This window comes from Coregonus clupeaformis, chromosome 8 (genome assembly GCF_020615455.1).
Source record: "Coregonus clupeaformis isolate EN_2021a chromosome 8, ASM2061545v1, whole genome shotgun sequence".
Lineage (NCBI taxonomy): Eukaryota > Metazoa > Chordata > Actinopteri > Salmoniformes > Salmonidae > Coregonus > Coregonus clupeaformis.
The window spans coordinates 4,988,165-5,002,963 of record NC_059199.1 but is presented as its reverse complement, the minus strand read 5'-3'; the positions used below and the strand labels follow the sequence as shown (position 1 = coordinate 5,002,963).

The following is a 14,799-nucleotide window of genomic DNA, read 5'->3' as shown; positions in this document are numbered from 1 at the left end:
AAAGCACATATACAGGGCCGTCTGAAGTTTGCCAATGAACATCTGAATGATTCAGAGGAGAACTTGGTGAAAGTGTTGTGGTCAGATGAGACCAAAATCGAGCTCTTTGGCATCTACTCAACTCGCCATGTTTGGAGGAGGAGGAATGCTGCCTATGACCCCAAGAACACCATCCCCACCGTCAAACATGGAGGTGGAAACATTATGCTTTGGGGGTGTTTTTCTGCAAAGGGGACAAGACAAATTCACCACATCAAAGGGACGATGGACGGGGCCTTGTAACGTCAAATCTTGGGTGAGAACCTCCTTCCCTCAGCCAGGGCATTGAAAATGGGTCATGGATGGGTATTCCAGCATGACAATGACCCAAAACACACGGCCAAGGCAACAAAGGAGTGGCTCAAGAAGAAGCACATTAAAGTCCTGGAGTGGCCTAGCCAGTCTCCAGACCTTAATCCCATAGAAAATCTGTGGAGGGAGCTGAAGGTTCGAGTTGCCAAACGTCAGCCTCGAAACCTTAATGACTTGGAGAAGATCTGCAAAGAGGAGTGGATCAAAATCCCTCCTGAGATGTGTGCAAACCTGGTGGCCAACTACAAGAAACATCTGACCTCTGTGATTGCCAACAAGGGTTTTGCCACCAAGTACTAAGTCATGTTTTGCAGAGGGGTCAAATACTTATTTCCATCAGTAAAATGCAATTCAATTTATAACATTTTTGACATGCGTTTTTTCTGGATTATTTGTTGTTATTCTGTCTCTCACTGTTCAAATAAACCTACCATAGAAATTATAGACTGATCATGTCTTTGTCAGTGGGCAAACGTACAAAATCAGCAGGGGATCAAATACTTTTTTCCCTCACTGTAGGCTCCCCCATAACGGCTGAAACACAGCAGTACCTTCTCCTCCACACAGCTCCCCCAAAACAGCTGAAACAGAGCAGTACCTTCTCCTCCACACAGCTAGGCTCCCCCATAACGGCTGAAACAGAGCAGTACCTTCTCCTCCACACGGCTAGGCTCCCCCATAATGGCTGAAACAGAGCAGTACCTTCTCTTCCACACAGCTCCCCCATAATGGCTGAAACAGAGCAGTACCTTCTCCTCCACACAGCTAGGCTCCCCCATAAAGACTGAAACAGAGCAGTACCTAGTCAGTTGTTTTGTACTACTCTTAGGCAGGCATGGAATCTGAAGGCCACGTACCGAAAGCCTAAGTGGTTCAGACTACCAAATATCAATGCTTCTGCATCACAGGCCGTCCAAGTGTGATATGAGGGGCTGCTATTTAAGGAGCTTTTCAGAAAAGTCCTGCTCCATGTAACAGTTCAGTGAGCAGCCCACTCATCACCTCCCTCTGGCGTCCCCCACAACAACAATCTCTGGCTTATTCGCCAGACAAGAAAACACATTATCATTAAGCTCAAACCAGGTTCCTCTGACAAGTGAATGTCTGTGTGTCTGTGCTGTTGGTGAGACCACCTGTCTCACCTCAGTAGCTACCAGGTTGATGTCTAGCAATAAAAGTATTTGTATGAACGGCAACCATTAACAACATGTGCAACAGACTCCATTACATTTAACTCAGGGTGTGAAATACAGAAGGGATCCTGGTTTGCAGGGTACCAGAGTGTTAGGTTGTATTTTGTTGGTAGAACTTGCAGCCTCGCCTTAACAGTAAAGGTGAGAATGTTCTCACCAATGGCAGCATTCTGGTACATGGAATGGGAGACAAAGTGGTCAGCACAGTCCACAGCAGCAAGTTTCTCCTGCAGCCTCAGGCCAGTCCAGTGCTGCCGTAGCTACATCCGTCTGATACCGAGGCGTGTTGTCCTCGATGTAGGATGAGATGTTCCATCATGGGTGACAGAAGCCTCCACAACAACACAGGAGTCTGCAACAACTGCATCAGAGGCAGTCACACACAAACGCTCACACACTCAGCTGGAAATGCTTGCCTGTGTGCGTTTTCCTAGCTGCGGGAGTCTGCCAGCTCCTCGGTAGAAACTGAGCCAGAACAACCAAGCCACACCTGCCAGATCCAATTGATCCAGTCTGAACTATCTCCTCCTAAACTGACACTGGAGATAGGAACAATTGAACCCCTTTGAGTATTTTAGCGCTGGCCCTGAAATAAATTCACCTCTCAGACATAAATGAACTGTGACTGAATAAATGAAAAAAAGACGTTGCTCAGAATCAATTTTTTTCTCTTTCTCTATCCCTCTATCCCTATTCCATTTTGAAGGCTGTTATTTCTCCCTTAACTCTCTTTCTTTCATCTCTCCTACTACAGAATCGTCATCGTCTGTGATCGTTTTTATGGATACCACGACAACGCGGACTACAACTCGACCGACGACGGTTTCCACAACGACCACGTCAACAACCAGTTCCACCACGACCACCAGGGCCTCTGCGACGACCCCCGTTGCCCAGCGACCACACACCACCTTGACTACCCTGCCGCCGCCATTGCCGCCAGCAGAGGGCAATATCCCAGAGGGCAACACAAGGTCGTCCCCGTCCTCCAAGCTCCCCAACATTGGCATTGAGTACTGTAACCCCATGATCATGTCAGACGTGTCCTGGCCCAAGACCAGACAGGGACTGGTGACCAGGCAACCATGCCCGACTGGAACAATAGGTAATGGGTTTGTTCTACTTAATACTGTGGTTAGTCTGCAGCGGGATGGCATTTATTGTCATGAATCTTGACCTGGAAGCAGCTCTGCAGAATGGTGACTACAGCCACAAAGTAATCAAATCTGATTTTAAACCTAACCTTAACCTTACCCACACTGCTAACCCTAATGCCTAACACTAACCTTAAGTTAAGACCAAAAAGTTCATTTTTGTTTTCATGAACTTTGACGATATAGCCAATTTTGACTTTGCAGCTTGCCCATCTAACGGAAATCGCTCAGTTCTGCCTCCAGGACAAGATTCATGACAGTAAACATCAACCTTCTAGCCTGCGTCTGGTAAAAGTACATAAACCACTATAGGCCTACACTATGGTCATGTACAGTTGGTAGTTGCCAAATATAGCAACTCACTGTCCGGGTTGAATTATCATGACCAGTGCGACAAACATGTCGGTTTAATGTGTGAGTTATGGCATCAAATAACAGCTTAAAGCACTATGTAGTACAGGCAATGTAGAGAATGTCTGAAGTATCACCAAAATAGATCAGTGATCCCTGCAGGAATCAAACCCACGACCTTGCTAGCGCCACGCTCTTACCAACTGAACCACTGTATGGAATATTGAACTATGATTGAATTATGCATAAGGATGCAAATGGCCATGAGCCATGAGTCTGGCCCTCAGAGACAAACCAGAATCCTCTGCAGGCTCCTGAATTGGCCCCTCAGGAATGGAGCTGATCAGAAAAGGAAGAGCTTTCCCCTTAAATTTGCTCTTTCTCACTGGGGGTGAATTTCCAAATTAAGTCATGCAGTTAAATCAATTAATGCTGAAACCTCTTCCCCCCTTCAGTTTTCCTACCTAAATTTGTCGTCAAACACATTCTGGTGTCACTTTTCTCAACTCTGTACGGCTACCAATGTTCAACTCATTAGGAAAGCATATTGAAGTATGATATTTGGCACGCCTGAATGTTGTCCTGAATGTTGTCCTGAATGTTATTTACAGGTTTGTTGTTATGTTTGTATGTATCCCCCCTCGCCTTATGCTTGACTCGCTGAGAGTAGAGAAGCTAAAGATGGTGGAAACCTCCCCTATGCTTCTTCATTCCCAGGAAACAATTCCAAGTCTAATTAATTAACACTAAAATGTGGTTGGGTGTGCTCTTTAACGAGGGCACTTGTTCGTAAGGCGCCACTTCACTTGTTTCTTCCTCTCCTCCTGTGCCAACTGGTATCAATTGTCACAGGCCTAAAGGAATGTATACCAACATATTAAGGTCCATAGAAGATCAAGCGCCTCTGATATTAAGGGAAATGGTTTTGAAGTCAATAGTAAGCATAGATCTACATGGAGAGAGTGATATCAAAGAGAGATGGAAGAAATACATGTGATTGTTGCCGTTAGAATCAGGATTAGAAGATTTGCGTTGGAACATGGCGCCCAACATGGGGTTGGTTAGGGTGTCAGCGGTTGTGTCCCAGTGCTGTTCAGGGCTCATATTCACAAAGTATCAAAGTTGAAGTGCTGATATAGGGTCAGTTTTGCTGTTTAGATCATAATGAATAAGATTTTATGGAAAGGACGGGGGCCTGATCCTAGATCAGCACTACTATTTAAAGATACTTTTTGATTACAAGCCCAGAAATATTGCAACCCGGTTTGGGGACTGTCTTGTCTCCCGCCTTCTTCTCCTCATTAACTGGCGACATCAGTCCCCGCGACGAGGCCTCTCGAACGCCTCCGGTGTACGGCAAGACAAGAGGGACACAAAACCACCGCCCCTCTGTGCGTCTCTCTTCAAAGCCGCCACACTTCCGACGGTCGAAGTAGAGGACGGCTTTGAGTTTCCTTACAGGCTGTCTTTGAAAGTTCCTTGAATCCCTACCGTATCTCTCTTTCTCTCTCTCTCTCTCTCTCTCTCTCTCTCTCTCTCTCTCTCTCTCTCTCTTTCTCTCTCTTTCTCTCTCTTTCTCTCGCTCTCTCTCTCTCTCTCTCTCTTTCTCTCTATTTCTCTCTCTTTCTCTCTCTTTCTCTCTCTCTCTCTCTCTCTCTCTCTCTCTCTCTCTCTCTCTCTCTCTCTCTCTCTCTCGCAGTCTCACTCATGCTATCATTCTCTCCCCATCTTTATCTCTTGCTCCTCTCTGTCAGGTTGAGGCCTATCTGATAAACCCATCAAACGTTAGGAAGTCCAAGGAGGACTGGGAAGGGAATTATGTGTCAGTCAAAGTTGATATCAGTTAATGTTAGCTGTCTGTCTCCCCCTCCCTCTCTCTATATCCCATAGACATGTACCAATCGGAGACTAGTGTTTTTCTTCCCCAGTCATGGAGTTGATAGTTTATAAAAATACACAATTGCAGTTTATACACAGATTGAATATAAACACTTTCAATGGCATAGCCCACATTATGAACTTGTCCTGTTTCCCTCTATCTGTATCCCTTTAAAATGCGATGCGTCCCAAATTCCACCCTATTCCCTTTTCAGTGCACTACTTTTGACCAGAGCCCTTAGGGGAGGGTGAGTTTATATAGACGCAATTACAGTTTATACGCAGAGTTAGTAAAAGCACTGATAGGGGCGTAGTCCCATTTTTAACTGACCCTTTTTCAGAAGCCCTTTGTGACCCAAAAGCCACACATGCACACACACACACACACACACAGACACACGTCGCTCCACATCCTCATCAGTACCAGTCGTCTCCCTCAGGCAGCATTAATTGACCTTTCGTAACGAACTCCAGGATTTCCAACTTAATTGGAACACAGTTTGGTGTATTTTTGCCAGGAGTTCAACTGTCGCACCCGTTTAACAAATGCAGAGGTGCTCCGACTCTTAATTACTAGATTCACACACTATCCAATATACCTGACTTCATTTAACATGTGGAGATGAAACCAGTCGATTACATTCATTTGTCATATCCCCAAATATATTTATTTTACCATTAAGTGGAATTGGTTTTAAGGACATGGTGGTTTGATTGGGAAATTTCTATTTTGGGGGCAAAGTCGTGACATGCACGTTCATACAGACAAACACCAACAGATTGTATGAGGATGAACAATGAAGATGCAAACAAACAAAGCTGTTGTGAGAATACAGTTGTTTCGAAGCACGCGTCTTGCAATGGGATAGTTTTTTACCCTGGGGGATTGTTGGATAAAAGTATGGTCTTCAGAGTGGTGTTGATCCCCAATACTGCTCCCAACTCTCCCCTTCCAGACATACGTTCAGGGGACTATCGTTTGTTTTCTTACCAACATGGTAATTGTCGCTGGTAGCATTGCATTGATCTCCAGGGATAGCTTTGAGATATGAATCCCAGTGTTTTGCTCTATTGCCTCTAACTCTGAGTATTGTTTTCTTCCACAGGCGTGGCCATGTATCTGTGTATGGGGCCCGAAGGATACTGGGACCCCCAAGGGCCCAACCTCAGCAACTGTACGTCCCCGTGGGTCAATGTCATCACCCAGAAGGTAAGGGGCCCCCAAGAGGACCAACTCACGGACACACACTTCATGCTTGGCAATTCACACTTGTTCACTTGGCAACAATGGAAACCTCTTCGACTAAGGGGATACTATGCCCATCCTTCCATCCTCTAGGCTAGGGCCACTGTGTTCCACAGGTTTTCTTTGTCCCTGCTGAGAAGAACTTAGTCAATTAATGTCCACTCACTACAGACCCAAGGACCACAGTTGAAAGCAGCCATCTTAGAACACTTTCCTACCTACTGCATTGAGTTCACAATGTTGGCCAATACACCCACTACACAATTATGGCCCCCCATTCTGCCATTTTCTTTAGGCCCAGAGGCGTCAATCTCATTCCCCCAGAATGAGAATTACTCGAAGAGCTCCACGCATTCTGTGTTTAAATCTATAATGGAGTGGCAGACACAGAAGAGATGGTTATTGGGGCTACAGCAGTAGCACTAGTAGTACTAGTAGCATCACTATCCCTGTTTATGAAATGCATCGGATCTCAAAAACTCCCAGGAGCCCAAGGCATGCCGGCAATAACACTTATAATCCACTCCAGAGCGGCAAATTGCAGCCCCTTAACCAACAGAGCTTTGTGGATATGGATCCACAAGTGGCTAAAAAAGTGAGAGCAAGAGGGAGGTAAAGAGAGAGAGAGAGATAGAGGGGTAGAGAGATAATGCTAGAGAGAGGGAGGTAGGGAGAGAGAGAGAGAGAGAGAGAAGTATCAGGTGCATTTTTTGCAATGTGCGGTAAAAGTCTACCGTGGGCTGATGTTTTGGGTATTAACTACAGCTCAGTGGCATTCTGTTGAAATCGATATGGAGATGATTCCACTCTTCTGTACTATCCTTTACCATAATGTCGCTCTCTGTTTCCTGACTCACATTCTTAGTCTATTATAGTGTACATCCTAACTACAGTATCTCACATGCAAAGCAGCACAAAACTTGACACCTATACACCTTTCCCATATACACATACTTAGTGGGAGTGACTATCGGAATATGGATACATTTTTAACAAAAGTGTTATTAATCTTTATTACGCAAATTAGGCATGAGCGATGTGCCTGTCATCCCTCGTTGTCGCTGTGGCGACAGGGAATTTAAATGAAGATCAACCTGTCAGGCGTCCCAGAATTCCGTCTGGCGCATATTTTCACAGCACTGTCCCTGGTTCTTCTCATTAACAGGAAGACGCTGAGAGATGAACTCCGTGAGATAGGGAGTGGCTGGTAGAGGCTGAGAGAGAGCAATGACAGACCTCACTTTTTCTTACTGTGGCCATAGCTCTTCTTATTAAGAGAAATAGAGAAACCGAGAGGGAGAGAAGAAGAGACGTGGGAGAGAAGAAGAGATGTGGGAGAGAGGGAGAGAAGAAGAGACGTGGGAGAGAGGGAGAGAAGAAGAGATGTGGGAGAGAGGGAGAGAAGAAGAGATATGGGCGAGAGGGAGAGAAGAAGAAGAGAGAGAGCTTCTCTACTCTCCACACACTGTCCACACAGGATCAGGGTTCTCAAAGAAAGGCAAATTAAGCCGGTGTAATTGGATCTGCTAATAAACACAGAGGCAATGATTGCAAGTGATGGCCAAGTAAATCATGTGAGACCCTTTTCTGCGGACACTGCGTTCTCCCCCTAATGCTTCTATTAATTAATTTTATAGTACACTACTTTTAACCAGAGCCCTACGAGACCTGTTCAAAAGTTGCACTACAGTGGGGAAAAAAATTATTTAGTCAGCCACAAATTGTGCAAGTTCTCCCACTTAAAAAGATGAGAGAGGCCTGTAATTTTCATCATAGGTACACGTCAACTATGACAGACAAAATGAGGAAAAAAAATCAAGAAAATCACATTGTAGGATTTTTTATTAATTTATTTGCAAATTATGGTGGAAAATAAGTATTTGGTCAATAACAAAAGTTTCTCAATACTTTGTTATATACCCTTTGTTGGCAATGACACAGGTCAAACGTTTTCTGTAAGTCTTCACAAGGTTTTCACACACTGTTGCTGGTATTTTGGCCCATTCCTCCATGCAGATCTCCTCTAGAGCAGTGATGTTTTGGGGCTGTCGCTGGGCAACACAGACTTTCAACTCCCTCCAAAGATTTTCTATGGGGTTGAGATCTGGAGACTGGCTAGGCCACTCCAGGACCTTGAAATGCTTCTTACGAAGCCACTCCTTCGTTGCCCGGGCGGTGTGTTTGGGATCATTGTCATGCTGAAAGACCCAGCCACGTTTCATCTTCAATGCCCTTGCTGATTGAAGGAGGTTTTCACTCATAATCTCACGATACATGGCCCCATTCATTCTTTCCTTTACACAGATCAGTCGTCCTGGTCCCTTTGCAGAAAAACAGCCCCAAAGCATGATGTTTCCACCCCCATGCTTCACAGTAGGTATGGTGTTCTTTGGATGCAACTCAGCATTCTTTGTCCTCCAAACACGACGAGTTGAGTTTTTACCAAAAGTTCTATTTTGGTTTCATCTGACCATATGACATTCTCCCAATCCTCTTCTGGATCATCCAAATGCACTCTAGCAAACTTCAGACGGGCCTGGACATGTACTGGCTTAAGCAGGGGGGACACGTCTTGCACTGCAGGATTTGAGTCCCTGGCGGCGTAGTGTGTTACTGATGGTAGGCTTTGTTACTTTGGTCCCAGCTCTCTGCAGGTCATTCACTAGGTCCCCCCGTGTGGTTCTGGGATTTTTGCTCACCGTTCTTGTGATCATTTTGACCCCACGGGGTGAGATCTTGCGTGGAGCCCCAAATCGAGGGAGATTATCAGTGGTCTTGTATGTCTTCCATTTCCTAATAATTGCTCCCACAGTTGATTTCTTCAAACCAAGCTGCTTACCTATTGCAGATTCAGTCTTCCCAGCCTGGTGCAGGTCTACAATTTTGTTTCTGCTGTCCTTTGACAGCTCTTTGGTCTTGGCCATAGTGGAGTTTGGAGTGTGACTGTTTGAGGTTGTGGACAGGTGTCTTTTATACTGATAACAAGTTCAAACAGGTGCCATTAATACAGGTAACGAGTGGAGGACAGAGGAGCCTTAAAGAAGAAGTTACAGGTCTGTGAGAGCCAGAAATCTTGCTTGTTTGTAGGTGACCAAATAGTTATTTTCCACCATAATTTGCAAATAAATTCATTAAAAATCCTACAATGTGATTTTCTGGAGAGAAAAAATCTCAATTTGTCTGTCATAGTTGACGTGTACCTATGATGAAAATTACAGGCCTCTCTCATCTTTTTAAGTGGGAGAACTTGCACAATTGGTGGCTGACTAAATACTTTTCCCCCCCCACTGTATATAGGGAATAGGGTGCCATTTGGGACAAAGTCCCAGACTGACTCCTACAGTGCATTCGGAATGTATTCAGACACCTTGACTTTTTCCACATTTTGTTACAGCCTTATTCTAAAAGTAATTAAATTGTTGTTTACCCTCATCAATATACACACAATATCCCATAATAACAAAGCAAAAACTGTTTTTTAGAAATTTTAGCAAATGTATAAATTTAAAAAATATATATATATATCACATTTACATAAATATTCAGACCATTTACTCAGTACTTTGTTGAAGCACCTTTGGCAGCGATTACAGCCTTGAGTCTTCTTGGGTATGATGCTACAAGCTTGGCACACCTGTATTTGGGGAGTTTCTCCCATTCTTCTCTGCAGATCCTCTCAAGCTCTGTCAGGTTGGATGGGGAGCGTCCCTGCACAGTTATTTTCAGGTCTCTTTAGAGATGTTCGATCGGGTTCAAGTCCGGGCTCTGGCTGGGCCACTGAAGGACATTCAGAGACTTGTCCCGAAGCCACTCATGCGTTATCTTGGCTGTGTGCTTAGAGTTGTTGCCCTGTTGGAAGGTGAACCTTCGCCCCAGTCTGAGATCCTGAGCGCTCTGGAGCAGGTTTTCATCAAGGATATCTCTGTACTTTGCTCCGTTAATCTTTCCCTTGATCCTGACTAGTCTCCCAGTCCCTGCCGCTGAAAAACATCCCCACAGCATGACGCTGCCACCACCATGCTTCACCCTAGGGATGGTGCCAAGTTTGCTTCATACGTGACACTTGGCATTCAGGCCAACAAGTTCAATCTTGGTTTCATCAGACCAGAGAATCTTGTTTCTCATGGTCTGAGAGTCTTCAGGTGCCTTTTGGCAAACTCCAAGCGGGCTGTCATGTGCTTTTTACTGAGGAGTGGCTTCCGTCTGGCCACTCTAACATAAATGCCTGATTGGTGGAGTGCTGCAGAGATGGTTGTCCTTCTGGAAGGTTCTCCCATCTCCACAGAGGAACTCTGGAGCTCTGTAAGAGTGACCATCGGGTTCTTGTTCACCTCTCTGACCAAGGCACTTCTCCCCCGATTGTTCAGTTTGGCCGGGCGGCCAGCTCTAGAAAGAGTCTTGGTAGTTCCAAACTTCTTCCATTTAAGAATGATGGAGGCCACTGTGTTATTGGGGGCCTTCAATGCTGCAGACAGTTTTTGGTACCCTTCCTCAGATCTGTGCCTTTACACAATCCTGTCTCGGAGCTCTATGGACAATTCCTTTGACCTCATGGCTTGGTTGTTGCTCTGACATGCACTGTCAACTGTGGGACCTTATGTAGACAGATGTGTGCCTTTCCAAATCATGTCCAATCAATTGAATTTACCACAGGTGGACTCCAATCAAGTTGAAGAAACATCTCAAGGATGATCAATGGAAAGAGGATGCACCTGAGCTCAATTTACAGTCTCATAGCAAAGGGTCTGAATACTTATGTAAATAAGGTATTTCCGTTTTTTATTTATTTTATACATTTGCAAACATTTCTACAAACCTGTTTTCGCTTTGTTATTACATTTACATTTACGTCATTTAGCAGACGCTCTTATCCAGAGCGACTTGCAAATTGGTGCATTCACCTTATAGCCAGTGGGATTACCACTTTACAATATGTTTTTTTTGTTTTTTTTTGTGGGGTAAGGGGCGGTAGAAGGATTACTTTATCCTATCCCAGGTATTCCTTAAAGAGGTGGGGTTTCAAGTGTCTCCGGAAGGTGGTGAGTGACTCCGCTGTCCTGGCGTTGTGAGGGAGCTTGTTCCACCATTGGGGTGTCAGAGCAGCGAACAGTTTTGACTGGGCTGAGCGGGAACTGTGCTTCCGCAGAGGTAGGGGGGCCAGCAGGCCAGAGGTGGATGAACGCAATGCCCTCGTTTGGGTGTAGGGACTGGTCAGAGCCTGAAGGTACGGAGGTGCCGTTCCCCTCACAGCTCCGTAGGCAAGCACCATGGTCTTGTAACAGATGCGAGCTTCAACTGGAAGCCAGTGGAGTGTGCAGAGGAGTGGGGTGATGTGAGAGAACTTGGGAAGGTTGAACACCAGACGGGCTGCAGCATTCTGGATGAGTTGTAGGGGTTTAATGGCACAGGCAGGGAGCCCAGCCAACAGCGAGTTGCAGTAATCCAGACGGGATTTGACAAGTGCCTGGATTAGGACCTGTGCCGCTTCCTGTGTAAGGCAGGGTCGTACTCTCCGAATGTTGTAGAACATGAACCTACAGGATCGGGTCACCGCCTTGATGTTAGCGGAGAATGACAGGGTGTTGTCCAGGGTCACGCCAAGGCTCTTCGCACTCTGGGAGGAGGACACAACGGAGTTGTCAACCGTGATGGCGAGATCATGGAACGGGCAGTCCTTCCCTGGGAGGAAGAGCAGCTCCGTCTCGCCAAGGTTCAGCTTGAGGTGGTGATCCGTCATCCACACTGATATGTCTGCCAGACATGCAGAGATGCGATTCGCCACCTGGTTATCAGAAGGGGGAAAGGAGAAGATTAGTTGTGTGTTGTCTGCGTAGCAATGATAGGAGAGGCCATGTGAGGATATGACAGAGCCAAGTGACTTGGTGTATAGCGAGAATAGGAGAGGGCCTAGAACTGAGCCCTGGGGGACACCAGTGGTGAGAGCACGTGGTGTGGAGACAGATTCTCGCTACGCCACTTTCTAGGAGCGACCGGTCAGGTAGGACGCAATCCAAGAGTGAGCCGCGCCGGAGATGCCCAACTCGGAGAGGGTGGAGAGGAGGATCTGATGGTTCACAGTATCAAAGGCAGCAGATAGGTCTAGAAGGATGAGAGCAGAGGAGAGAGAGTTAGCTTTAGCAGTGCGGAGAGCCTCCGTGACACAGAGAAGAGCAGTCTCAGTTGAATGACCAGTCTTGAAACCTGACTGGTTTGGATCAAGAAGGTCATTCTGAGAGAGATAGCAAGAGAGTTGGCTAAAGACGGCACGCTCAAGAGTTTTGGAGAGAAAATAAAGAAGGGATACTGGTCTGTAGTTGTTGACATCAGTGGGATCGAGTGTTGGTTTTTTGAGAAGGGGTGCAACTCTTGCCATCTTGAAGACGGAAGGGACATAGCCAGCGGTCAAGGATGAGTTGATGAGCGAGGTGAGGTAAGGGAGAAGGTCACCGGAGATGGTCTGGAGAAGAGAGGAGGGGATAGGGTCAAGCGGGCAGGTTGTTGGGCGGCCGGCCGTCACAAGTCGCAAGATTTCATTCATTATTATGGGGTATTGTGTGTAGATTGATGAGGACATTTTTTTATTTAATCAGTTTTAGAATAAGGCTGTAACATAACCAAATGTGGAAAAGCCTTGGGGTCTGAATACTGACCTGATTAAATGTTGTTTCTGAACAGTAGCCCAATCTTCTGCATGTGAAAACATTACCCATTTGAATAGAACAGTTGTTATTGAATTAAATGTCTGTGTTGTAGATGAAAGATATTTCGTAATCCAATTCAAGATAAATTAAAAGCACAGAAACACATTGCACTATGAAATGAGACTCCTCTAGACATCATTAGGCCTCTCTGCTTGGCAGATTTATATGTTGTAATTTAAAAACCAAGAAACCCGATGACTACAAAGTGGTTGGTAGTTTGTGGGCAAATGGAGACTCCTCATTAGCAAATTATCAGATTCATCCAGAGAGAGAGAGAGAGAGAGAGAGAGAGAGAGAGAGAGAGAGAGAGAGAGAGAGAGAGAGAGAGAGAGAGAGAGAGAGAGAGAGAGAGAGAGAGAGAGAGAGAGAGAGAGAGAGAGAGAGAGAGAGAGAGAGAGAGAGAGAGAGAGAGAGAGAGAGAGAGAGAGAGAGAGAGAGAGAGAGAGAGAGAGATTCCACCTAGTGAGGCAAGGTGGAGCTATTATCAGATTGATTACACATGTCAAATGGTAATCAGGATAGATGGAAAGCAAGGAAAAAATATATATATATTTCATACCTGAAGTGAAATTTGAGACTGGAATGGATTTTAAGTAGCGTAAAAGAGAGTTTACACTGGTCATTCAGTAACATTGAATGAAATATTGAATCCTCATATTATTGATTTGAACCGATCATATTATACACCTGCCTATTTTTTCCCCTCGAGGACCCCATTATTAGCTAAATAGTGCAAAACCCCCAATTTAGACCAGCCAACTGGGTTCATGTTTGGCCAGCCCATCTGGCATTTGCCCGAGCTGCCCTATGGCCAGTCCATTTGTACTATAGCTACATAGCATGATGGTCAGTGGTTAATTTCATACTGTGTATGCGTCAATGTGAATGTGTGTGTGCTATCAAGCGTGGTTCATTTGTGTGTATGTTGTTGTTTTTCCAGCTCAAAGCCGGAGAGACTGCAGCCATCATTGCCAGGGAGCTGTCGGAGCAAACCAAGAGTAACCTTCAAGCAGGGGACATCACCTACACAGTCAAGGCCATGGGTCAGCTTGTGGACCTACTTGACGTGCAGCTGAGGAACCTTACCCCTGGAGGCAAAGATAGCGCAGCCCGCAGCCTCAACAAGGTAGGTTTCTACCTCAGTCTGGGAAAAACAATGGCTGTGTCATAATACTCACAACTAATTTCCTTTCCTCGTCTCCTTCCCTTCGGGACTAGTTGATTTGACAGATTGTGACAGGCAAGAGCAACATAACCAGTAGGGTTTCCAACCTTTCGCCTCACCTATCCAGATTGTTCAGATCAGTGGTCCACCAAGGACACAGGATGAAGAAAGGAGGATATATATGAGAATTGATTCATAGGCGAAGAAAGAACTGACTTTATTCACCTTTCTTTGTTTTCTTCATTCTCTGAAACTTTATTTTTCACCGGTGGGGGCCAGACAAGGATTTCAAGCCAGTCGAACCTGAACAGTAGGCATTGTTTTAATGATCTGTACTCCGGCCACAGCACTGTCATACCAAATGATCTCCTGCATTATTTCTCGCATCTAGCGATCTGCTGCCGTTCAAGAAAAAGATCTACAAGCAGCCAAACGCAGGGGGATATCTCGAAGCCTCACTTCATAGGCTGTACTGCTTTATATTATCAAAAGTTGGTTGGGGTTGTAGCTAATTATACCAGCAAACGCGTGGGTAGGATTATTCCAAAGTAGGTAGACTTTTTAAGAGGTCATACGGATATTCCAGGCACGTCTGAAGAGGTGCTCATGCTCATTTCATTCTAATGACAAGGAAATGTATTAAACATTGCTGTTTTCTAAACCCAAGAGTGCAGGAGGTTTTTGTAGCCCCAACCTAATGCAATTATTCCCAAATTCACAGTTGGGTACACATAGGGGCACTCAGGCAATGTGACGCAAC

General features: G+C 45.4%; 1 protein-coding gene across 1 annotated transcript in view; it reads left to right on the top strand.

Annotated features, from left to right (window-relative positions):
* The window catches only part of LOC121572102 (adhesion G protein-coupled receptor L3-like), a 240,196-nt gene that overhangs the window by 104,445 nt on the left and 120,952 nt on the right, over positions 1 to 14,799 (top strand). The window contains 3 exon segments of the mRNA XM_045221718.1: positions 2,299 to 2,649; positions 6,034 to 6,137; positions 13,815 to 14,000. Of these exon segments, the coding sequence (XP_045077653.1) occupies positions 2,299 to 2,649; positions 6,034 to 6,137; positions 13,815 to 14,000 (641 nt within the window).